This window comes from Lepidochelys kempii, chromosome 2 (genome assembly GCF_965140265.1).
Source record: "Lepidochelys kempii isolate rLepKem1 chromosome 2, rLepKem1.hap2, whole genome shotgun sequence".
Classification (NCBI taxonomy): Eukaryota; Metazoa; Chordata; order Testudines; family Cheloniidae; genus Lepidochelys; species Lepidochelys kempii.
Genome location: NC_133257.1, coordinates 239,266,855 through 239,278,441, shown reverse-complemented (window position 1 = coordinate 239,278,441; position 11,587 = coordinate 239,266,855). Strand labels below are relative to the sequence as shown.

At 42.0% G+C, this 11,587-nt stretch overlaps 1 protein-coding gene across 5 annotated transcripts in view; it reads right to left on the bottom strand.

The window, feature by feature from the left end:
- Positions 1-206: 206 nt before the first annotated feature.
- Positions 207-11,587, bottom strand: part of JCAD (junctional cadherin 5 associated) — a 192,417-nt gene continuing 181,036 nt past the window's right edge. For all 5 annotated transcript variants that reach the window (XM_073334374.1, XM_073334369.1, XM_073334372.1 and 2 more), the window contains 2 exons: positions 6,646-10,373; positions 207-725 (listed from right to left, as the gene is read on the bottom strand). In XM_073334374.1, coding sequence (XP_073190475.1) covers positions 691-725; positions 6,646-10,373 — 3,763 coding nt within the window. In that variant the 3' untranslated portion in view covers positions 207-690. The remainder of the gene's footprint in view (positions 726-6,645; positions 10,374-11,587) is intronic.

Genomic DNA, 11,587 nt, shown 5'->3' with positions numbered 1-11,587 from the left:
GTAATTACATGTTCTGTACACGGTACTACAAAAGTCTTGATCTTTTAGGAGCTTTGGGGAGTTTGCTTTTATTTTCTCTACATGTGGCAAATAAGTATTTAATCAAAATTAATTCAAACTGTGGAAGTCCAAACTGATTTCACAATCAATCAATCTTCATTTGCTTTATCTTGCATTCATTCCAAAGCATCCCCCCCTCCCCCCCGCTCAGTACAGCAGCACTCATGACTCATGTCTTATGGCCAAAGATTCCTCAACTTAAGCAAAGTTTTGGCTTTAGAGATTCAGAAGTTTAGCTTATAAATTCACATTCCTTTAAAATCATTTTACTAATCTCCTGTGTTTAAATGTACACAGAAGAATAAGCTCCAAAGCCGAGCCTCATTGAGTTTACTATCTCAGCTGAAGACTGTTAAACATCGTTTAGATGAAAACTCTTTGTCAAGTGTAGGCATTAAGTCTTAATGCTACAAAAAACAGATGGTATCCAAGTAAGAGTCAGAGTTTTCTGTGATCTCCGCAAAGCAGATATGTGTGAATAACTAATTTCCTATTGGCAGTGTTAAAGGCTTTATCAGAATATCATAAACACCACAAATGGAGGCAATTTCCAAGTGTTAAAACACAGAGCAAAATCAGCAAAACATTCTTAGGAGAGCAGACGTCTCTAGATTCTCATCGGTGTTCAGCTCACACCCTTTCAACCCTGGAGGGATCGTACATATCTGAAAAATGCAAGACAGGAAAACCATGAGTGATGGGTTCTGAAATCTACTCAAGTTTAGTACATGTAGCTGGCAAGAGAATAAGACACTATTTTCTTAATTTAAAAGTACAGAAAAGCCCGGGCAAACACATTCTTCTTCTACAAAAAGTCCATTTAAAAATTGAATAATGAACTTGCAATTATTCTTTTTTTACATTGCGTGGGAGAATTCAGTGCTGGTGCTGGACTGAGAGCCCTGGAGATACAAGTTCTTGACTAGAGCCTGATTCTTGTCCCATTGGCTCGGATTCCGATCTCACTTACACTAGTGTGATTTGGGAGTAACTCCACTAAAGTCGGTGGAACTATACCAGTGTAAAACTTGTGTAGATGAGTCCAGGATCGGACCCACCAACTAGAAACGGAGTTTTGCTATTTTGCCGTTGAACTGAGTTGGGATGGGGCTTGGCCCCTAGGGGTGTGTCTGTACTGCAGCTGGGAGCGAACCTGCCAGCCCAGGTGGACAGACTCCGCTAGCAGGGCTAAATATGGCTGTATGAACATTGTACCCAGGGGATAGGGTGAGCTTGAGCTGAGCTGGGCCCAAGGCTCCTCCAGTGCCACAACGTTATTTTTAGCCTGCTAGTGCGACTTTGTCTACCCCAGCTGGGAGGCTCACTCTGAGCTACAGCACGGATATACCTTAACACTGCAGAGCAAAGAAGGGGCAGCGTACACCTCCCAGCCATGTGTCTCAACCCGGACCCATATGACCATTTTACAAGGTGGGGATACAGTTCTGTCTTCATTTTTCAGCACTCAGTGTCTCCTACTCTGTGGAATAATGCCTTTGCTTTAAACATTGGTATCACAAAGAGAGGCTGTGTTACATCACTGTGGCCAGGCTGTCTTCCTCCAGCGTGCAAAGCTCCAGGCCATAGTTTTCAGAGTTATTTTGTGTGGACAGAATGCTAGACACAAGATGTGATGATTATTATCAAAGAAAATCAACCCCATGCTTTGGTGAATGCAACAAGTAAACAAATAGCATCATCACCCAATTATACCCATTTTTCTAGCTAAAAGTACACAAAAGCTGGTCTATTATATTTTCAATGGGTTTCAAACTGAAGTTCTTACTCAGGTTCTGATCATGCAAGAGCTTACATGCAAGCAAATATCTGCATCCTCCCATGCATATCAGCCTGCAGCACTGGGGTGGAAATTCACTGAAAGTCCATGGGATGTGTGCGTCCAAATCACGTAGGTCCTTGAAAACCACACCCATAGTTTGTAGTCATGTAACCCCCCACTGCAGTGCCTGATCCCACAAACACTGGTGCATGTGAGTAACTTTACTCGTGTGTGTAAAGGAATAACCATGCAGATTTACACATATGCACAAGTGCTTGCAGGATCAAGGCCTAAATCAATGGAAAGTTTTCCCAAGTAAGAACTTCTGGATTTAGCCCTGTGTAAAGATAATAGGAATAAACATTTGTCGCACTGACAGATTGGTGTCGTATCATTTTGTCTCCTCTCTTGCCGCGCTCTCCCTCCCTCCCTGCAGTATTTGCAGGGCAATCAATAAAGGAAACCTTGTCAGCAACAGATATATTTTAGAAAATGTGTCATTCACCTTCTTCTGACAGTGTCCAAATGTTTTTATTAACACACAACACATGGATCAAAGTCAATAGAAGACTCCTGTTGGAACTGCTGTAGTCTAAAAGACATTGATGCATGCATTTAAGCCCTATGGATCAATGCGTGGGAAGAACCCGTGAGGTATGGGCACTTTTCCCCATGTAATTTTTTTTGGCCATTTTTTTTATATACATCCAGCCTTTTGGTATGTAGGAACTACGCTTCGTAGGAGGAGATGAAGACAAAACTAGAAAGGAATTCATGGTTTTGAATCATGGTTCTCCCTAAAGGCCAGAGGTGCTGAACACTTGCTACTTCCATCAACTCCCAAGAGAGCTGCAAGTGTGCAGGCCTGTGAAAATCAGGGCATAGGATGATGGAAGCTCACCCAGCCAGAACACTATTTATTCTCTGAAAAGTTACTCACACTTTCAGCTATCTGAACTGAAGCCAAATGGATTAGGGCAAGATTCTGTCTGGTGCATGAAGGGGCAGCAAAAGGACTGGGTTGTGGCTGGACCCTCCAGGCAGAATTCTGGCTTTGTCATACAGCTGGTGGGCAGGCTGGGGGAGCAGATGCTAGAGTAGTAGATCTGCTCCCCTGGGATGGCGCAACATGCTCCCCTGCTCAGCACCCAGCCAGTGCAGTGCATGCATGGGAAACATGGCCAGGGGACTGTTTTACTCTGCCCAGACAGCTAACAACCATGGGGGGCATTAGCAGGGAACAGGCACTTCACTTCCCAATGAAATCCTGGCCAGTCCCTGTCCAGAGCTTCTTCCACCCTTCCCATTGTAAACCTATGCAGCTAGTTCGTACTATTGCCCTCCTGCTTACTACTTAGGAGTACATTGCACTTCAATAGCCCCTTCCACCAGCTGGATCTCAAAGCACTCACCACCATTAGTAAATAAAGCCAGATCCCCCTTGCTAGCTGGGTGACTAATTAGCACCAGCACTTCACGGAGGTTAAGCGACTTGCCTATGGCCACAGCGGCATTTCTACAGCAGAACAGGGAAGTAAGCCCAAGTCTCCTGATTCCCAGCCCTGAGCTTTAACTCTTTGACTTTTCTTCCTCACATCTGACAACAAAAATCTAAAAAGTCTCTCCCCCATCCCGTCAGTTAAACAGCTCATTAGCTTACTGTATAAGACAGCTAATTAGAAAGATCAACATACTAAGGAGGAAATCCTTGTCCCACTTCAGTCACTGGTAAAACTCTCACCGACATCAATGAGACTGGGAACTCACCCAAATGCTTGCAGCTCAGTAATTACAATTGGCCCTAAAACCAGTGTGTGTGAGGGTGGGAGCTCAGAGGGATGGAAAGGCATGGATATGGGTGCACACCGGACAATAGAATAAAAGCTTGGAAAGGTAAAAGATTTCAATGTCAAGGTTCCAAGGTAATTATTATAAACAGTTGGGAGGAATTGTTTTTTTGAATTGTTTGAAATACTTTTACATGTCCTTTGAAGACAACGGCATTGATTTATTCTCATTTATTCAAAATACAGTGAAACCTGTCTTAAGTATGCACTCAAAAAACAAAAATCAGCAGCTTAAGAAGTGATCTTTTACTAATGGTGGGGCAGAAATGTACTCGTGTGTTTGGAAATACATTAGGGTGGTCTGTTGCAACGGTAGTTTGCATAATAAGGGACTGTCTCTTGTACAGTGTTTCATTTTAACTCCAACTCCCTCATTTAAAAATAACTGGTGCGTTTGACAAGTTATTGTATAAAAATAGCAAAACAAGGCTTTGGATGAGAATCTCTGTTTGTTGACTCCTCTAGCATCTGTGATTGACCTAGCCTGCAACTAGGATAGACATCAGTCTTTTCCTGTCCAAGCTGCATGGCACTTTGGCTCTTTTCTCTAAAATTCTGCTGGATACTTACTGAGTCCTCACACCACCTCCCCATTCCAGTCTACCCTCTCACTAGACATATAGTAAAACCTCAGAGTTACGAACACCAGTGTTACAAACTCACCGGTCAGACACACATCTCATTTGGAACCAGAAGCCCACATTCAGGCAGCAGCAGGGACAAAATAAATAAAATAAAATAATAATAATAATAATAAAAGTACTGTGTTGAATGTAAGCTACTAAAAAAAAAAAGGAAAAGTTTGAAAAAAGATTTGACAAGGTAAGGAAACCATTTCTGCGCTTGTTTCATTTAAATTAAGATGGTTAAAAGCAGCATTTTTCTTCTGCATAGTAAAGTTTCAAAGCTGTATTAAGTCAATGTTCAGTTGTAAACTTTTGAACGAACAACCAAAACGTTTTGTTCAGTGTTACGAACAACCTCTGTTCCCGAGGTGTTCGTAACTCTGAGGTTCTACTGTAAGCCACCATGGGACTTTGGTGGTGTGGGATAGTAGAGAAGGCAAAGCATGAAGCCTCTCTACAAAACTTAGTTTTATACTCCAGACTACACCTCAGAGGCCAGGACTTGAGATTTTTCTATGTCACTTGTATCCATATTTGGGTGTGAACAAGTTAATGTTTTGAGGATGGGAGGATGCTAGTGGAGGAGATTCCTTCCCAACCCCTGTACATGAGCACTACGCCCTCTGTTATACTGATTAAGGGGAAATGAAGATCAAATTCTATCCAGTTGTGGGAAATGCTGTTACAGGTGCAAAGGAGCAAAACTCTTCTCTGTGCTCTGTTGAAGTGGCATTGTCCCCACCAAGGGGGACTGTATCTAAATGGGAACAGACTGTACAATTCAGCAGTAGGGGTCAATTCAGCTCTGATTTACTCTGGCATAAACCAGGGCACTTAGATTGTAAGCTCTTTGGAACAGGGACTGGGTTTTTTTGTTCTGTGATTGGACAGTGCCTAGGACAACGGGGTCCTGGGAAACCATGGAGGCTCTGAGGCATTATAGTAATACAAATAAATAAATCAAAGTCTGATCTGATACATCCCTGCAGCAGTGTAGACTGGAAGAGCTCCTAGGGAGGCTCGGCTGCTGCTCTCATGCCCAGCAGAATGTCTCAAAAGGAGGAAGACACAGGAAACCTCTTTGAGGCACAGTAGGCCTCGTTAATTCAGGGAAGTTGAATTTGCCTACACAGTGAGTTTGGAGTTACAGTATAGTTCAACACAGAAGGAGAATCTGAGATGGAGGGGGCAGGAAATGAAACAGACGCCTGAACAGTAGGAGCTGGGGGGGGATTCTGATGTTTATTTAGAATTCATGTAATTCATCCCAGGGGCTGGGATGGGGACAAAAAATCCCTCTAAAGTATGGTTAAGTTAATCTCCATCTCCCTACACTGGAGAATTTTACATAGATTTATACTGACTGGGTTAAAGAAGAAGTGTTTGTGGGTTTTCAGCTATTAGAGAGGAAGCGGGGAAAACAAAAGAAACATTAAGTACTGGGTTATCAACCTGCCTACCAAGTACCATGCATTTACTCTTTCCAAACACTTTAAAGTCTCTGAACAGGTGGCATGTCTGACTTTATATAGATCTATGGCTACACTTCTCAAGGATGCCTATTCATTTAATTAGCACATCACTATGTTCAAAAGACCAGATGTGAGCTGTTCTGGAGAGTTCATCAATTTGTAAGTTAACTTGGGGTTACTTAAGTAGCAGACAAGACTATCCTTGACCCAAGGAGCAGAGGACTCCAAAAGCATATGCTGAAAGGTTTGGCCTCATGTTTTCCTGGGGGGATATCAGTTATCTGAAACACTTTGTATAATGTCTCAAGAATATTATCTAGACAATTTCTACCCTGAACATTTAACCCTTTCTCCATGGCTTCAGATTAGAATATATCAGGTTTGTAAGTATTTTTTATTTCTTCTCAGTCCTGATGTGGTGTGTTCCTGATTGGAGAATAAAAACCTGGACAGTCATGGAAATGGGTGGGATCATAACGTGTGCTATGTTGGAGCGCAAAACCAGGGCAGGTATTGTGAAATTTCACTTTATTTTTGACACATGCAGTCTTCTGAATCCATTAGGTTACGGGAAAGTCCTACAACTTTATGAATGAACTTCAGTAATCGGAACCCAAGTGGCTGCAATAACATAGAGGATAATGCTCACTACAAGAAAACTACAACTCTTTATTGACAACTAATCTGTTCATAGCCTATTAAATTACTATTTAAATTACTATTACTCGCAGCTGTAGTGTGTGGCAGTAGGTAAACAGGAATGTTACTTCTTCTAAGGATACCACAGAGGGAGTTGATGTACATTCCCCGTTAAAGCAGTGCCCAATTGAATCCCAGATAATGGTAAAACTGGGCCTTACCTAAACAAAAATCTCGGTCAGTCTTCTTCTTGCCTATCGTAGTTACGTGTCCATTTTCACCGAGAGAGATAATGCGCTTGGAAACCGCACCCGTGTGCGCCATTTTGCAAGAGAGTTCATTACTGCTGAGTGGGGCATAGCTTCCTCTCTCCTCTTGTACCCTTGGAGGTTTCTCCTCATCTACTTCCTCCCCTGAATCTGCACTCTTGATACTCAGACGCCGCATACGGGAAACCGAGTCAACTTCTTTCATTCGCACCAAACGATCCATGACTGTTCGGCTAGGGGGAGAGGCAAGTTTGCCTTGTAACGTCTCAATCACCTTTGAGGTGCTTCTAACTCTCTTTTCCGAGCTCGGAATGATCACGTTTCTTTCAGCAAGTTGATGTGTAACAGACTTGCAAGGCAGGTCTGGATCCTCATCTTGCCTGTTGAGACCCGCATGCTGTTCAAAACCTTGCTCAGTTACCAGAGTTTTAGATCTGGCTTCTTGGTCAGTGCTCTGGTGTTCACCAGTCCAAAACGAGAAGTCTCTCTCTCCAACAAAGAGAGAACTTTCTGTCCAGCCACACTTTCGTCTGCCCTCATAAGAGCGGTCTTTTGTTTCTACTTTGTCACGTACTATTCCCCCTACTGGTAATTCGGGATCCTGGATACTATTTGCAGGACTGGTATATTGGTGGAGGCTAGTTCTGTTCCCAGGAATTAGAGACTCCACTGCTACTTCTATACCCAGAATCCTTGCAGCTCTTGCCTGCAGTGACTCATTTTGGGGGATCTCCATTGCATTTGCATTAGAAGAAAAATCAGAGTTGTTAGCACCAGGTTCAGGATCAATATCCAGTCCCACCGACCTCAAATCTGGCTCAGAATGACCTTGATTTCTACTAGTTAAAGACAATCTTACTATAGATACTCTCTCTAAAGGTTTATCACTCCTGGGAGTTGTGCTTTTGTTCCGTTTTACAAAATCTAACGTATTAGCTATGTAATTTCTATTCTCTTTTGCCTCCTTTAAGTCCACATGATTGAATGGATTACTCTGATTTGCATTATTTGGACTACTGGACAAAACTCTATTGACTGGGCCTGAACTAGGTCCCTGTTTGTTTGTTCTGTTCTTGACTTCCTGGTTTCTCGTTTCTGTTATCACACTTCCATCTGCTGGCTTGATTAAACTACTGTTCTCTTTCGCATTCAAGGAGCTTTGTGATCCAACACAGATATGTGGATCATCAGACTTAAGCTCCGTACTCCAACTTTCAGACTTACTTTTAACTCTTCCTTGTTTAAATACAGGACCATCTGGTACCACAGTTTTTAGCTGCTTACAAGGTCTGAGTTCCTGGGTTGATTCATCAGTTCTGGAGGTCCCTATCTTTGTAGGAACACAGTCCTGCTTTGTTCCCTCACTCTCCACGCTATCTTCACTACTAGTGCTTTCTTCCTGTTCTTGGAGCTCCTTGTTAAAACTTTCTAACTCACTTATTGCATCCCAGGGACGGCGACCAACAGGTTTCAAGAGAAACTGACCAAATAGTTCTTTACTCTTGCAGGGAGCACTTGCTTTGCCCTTAACCACATCACCCCTGGCAATTGTGCCAGTTTCCCTTTCCTGGGTAGGCATGGTTGTGCAGGACCCATAAGGCTGGCTCTGGTATGCCTTTGGTGAATGTACCTGAATTACTGAGGTGGCAGTCCTTGAAAAAGCACTATTGCTGGATGGATTGAGGTTCATCTGACCTTTCATATTGCATGTGTTCTGCCTACATTTTCTGTCATCAGGGGATAAACCTGCCTGTTCTGACCCAACCAAAGACACTGTACAGGCTAAGAATTTTGGAGCCATCAATTTATTATTTGGTTCACCATGGAAAAATTGTGACCTTTTCGAGTCTTCAGTGAAACAGGTCTGTGTTTGCTGGTCTTTGTACTGATCACCTGGCCAAGAGCCAGAGTATTTGAGTTCCCTGTGTTTTGTAGGCTGAGTAAATCTGAGGTCATTCATTTGTTTGAACTCCTCTGGTTTCCACAGCTCTTGTTTTTGTAACTCGGTTTTATTGGTCATGCTTCCTGTGAGAGCTTGTAACTCCAAGTCGGTGGAAGACATACTTAAAAGACTTTGTTCTTGCAAAGCTCCATTGTTGTCGAATTCATTCTTCTTATCAGGGCTCTGTGTTAAGTTATTGTTCCTATCAGTATCTGGCAGATTTGATTCAGATTTAACTGGGATGGATACCAAACAAAATATAGTTTCATTCATTTTTTTCTTTGAACTCTTTTTGCTCTGCATCCCAGTTCCAGGTTCAAACTTTTTTACTCTAGTAACAGTCTCACAGGTGCTATCCATATGTGGGTTTCTTACAGAAAGGTTGCCTTTTGGGTACTCCTGATTGCTTTCATTTTCAGGGAGGTGATTATCTGTGTCACCACTGTCTCTTTGGTCAGGCAAGGCCCAGTTTTCCTGATCTCTGTTGGATGCTGCCAACCACCTGTTATTTGTGGTGCTGTCGGGAATTCTCTCACCCTTTACAATATTTAGTAAGTTTGATGGATCCAAAAAGGCACTATTGTATTGTAGTTCGATAGTTCTCTCCTGCAAAGCAGTAGGATTGGTCCTACATGTATTTTCAGTGTGTTTACTGTTGTCCTGCAGGCTCTCTGGATGTGCTATTTTAATATGCCGTATTCGAGGATCATCAAAAGGAATATACTGAATGGAATGCAGGTAGTCATCAGTGTGCCTGGAATGGCTTCGTTTTCCATGAGGAAGGTGGTCATCTTTGCAGTGTTCACCCTTAGTTTCCAATGTGCTAGTGAAGGGTAGATGGCTGCTGAGGGTCCTCTCTACTGGATGCCGCTGACTGTTGTCAAAGCACAAGTCATAGTTAGGCACTTCATTGAGGGAATGCTGATTCACACTTGGCTGAGGTGGGGACTTGTAAGATGGAGGTGGTATATAGACAGGGGGCTCTAAACCAGAGTCTGGAATGTAAGTGTCTTGCTTCAGCTCATTACCTTTAGCTAAATATGAAACAGGCTCATCTGTTTGCTGGTGGTCCTGAAAGCCACTGGTTTCTACCGGTGCCCTCATCTGTCGGTGCAGTTCATAGGATGGAGGTTTAAGGGGTCTGCCATACTTGGGCTTGGCCAGAGGAAGAAGGTGGCTTCCAGTTTCCCTGGGTTTTGTGAATTCCAAAGGCAGTCTGTTTTGGGGACCAGAGGGTGCTTTAGTTCCACTTAGGAAGTGATGATTATTCACCAGGGAGGGTATTTCCACACACTTCAGAGTCTCTGGTGAAAGAACTTTTGGCAATGATTGTGATTTCCCTTTGTTATGGGAGCTAAGTACATTGTCTCCCAGGCTCAATGAGTATAGATCTTGAAGCAGTTTCTCTCTATCACCATCAGACATTTGTCTTCCAAATTTTGTAGGTTGTTTCCAGCTTTCTGTTCTTAAACTTTGCCATTTGTAATCACCGGGCACTTTCCAGGTCTCCTGCAAGCCACTTCTCGTCACACTCTCTGTTCCTGTTCCTACCTCCAGCTGATTTTCTTTAGCATGTCTGTACACTCCATGGGGTGGTGCCAATCCTTTCATTTCAGAGTCTCCTTTGTCGGTGTAATCCAGTAAGACGCTAAAGTCTTGTCCTCTTCTTCTCCAGTAGGCCAGATCTTTATCAGTCTTGGGCCCCGAAGACCATGCTAACAGAGGTCTGTCATAAAACCTGCAAAAGAAATGCAGTGTCACAGGCAAGCTATAAAAATGCAGTCTCTTTCCTTTATAGGGAATTTTATTAGAGGGTCAAATGCTGAATTATGCCAATAGGGTTTCCACTCTCAGTTTCTGTAATTTATTCACAGCCATAGGACATTAAAATCCTCTCTTAGTAATTAACATACACATTTTCTCACAAGCAAGGAAGGAGGCTAAGCTATATGCACATGCACATTAGCATGGCATTTATTTTATTTATTGGTATGCTTAACTGCTAGAAAACAATGTGCACAATGTTGTATGCTGCGCAGATGTGTAGAGTCCTACTGAATACATACTATAAAAAGTGAATTGACCATGTTAACAAGGCTTTGAACCCTAATTTCTGCTCTCATTTACATCAAAACCCATTGACTTCATCAGGGTTGCAAAGGGGTAGGCAAGCATAAGATTATAGGACTCTAGATTTAAAAAGAGAAGGCAGTAGGGGGAGTTTCTTAATGTAAATTTCTGTAAGAAACAGGATTTTGTACTATAGCACAAGGGTTGAAAGAGAAGATGGTGCTGGTTAATTTGATCTTTTGTGTTTGGTTTAAGGAATAAGTCTCTCTAGATGCTTCAAATATATCACCTTTGTGGTATATATAATTTTATGTGAATATAGTTTTAATGAGATTTTAAACATCAGGTTTATTTTTGTGTGTAACCTTTTAAATTTGTTTTTACCAAAACACATCACTGAAACATGAAAAAGGAAGGCTAAAACAAACACTTTAGTTATAGAAATTCAGAAGGCAGATTTCTGAATTAAATCCAGCAGACAATATCAGATCCTTCCCATGTTTCCAGGCATGGTGTGAAATACTTTACATACTATTCCAAAGGAAAATTGATAGTTTTCTGCATTAAAAGTTTATCTTTTAGTTATACTGTGGTTCTGCTGTTCTTGTAAATAAGGTGTCCAAAAATCTAACTGCCATTATTTTACTATGTAACTGCCACCAGCATAACACAAGAGAGAAAAATCAAAATTGACATAAATAGGACAAGAATGTAGATGGAACCCAAGAAATTCCTTCCTCCTCCCCCACCCTGAGTTCTATGTACAATCTGCTCTTGGTTTCTGCCAAAAAAGTAATAATCTTCTCACTAAAAAGGTTTAAATAGATAATAAAGTTCAGAATTCCGAATGAAAATGTAGCAATCCATATTCAGAACACTCTT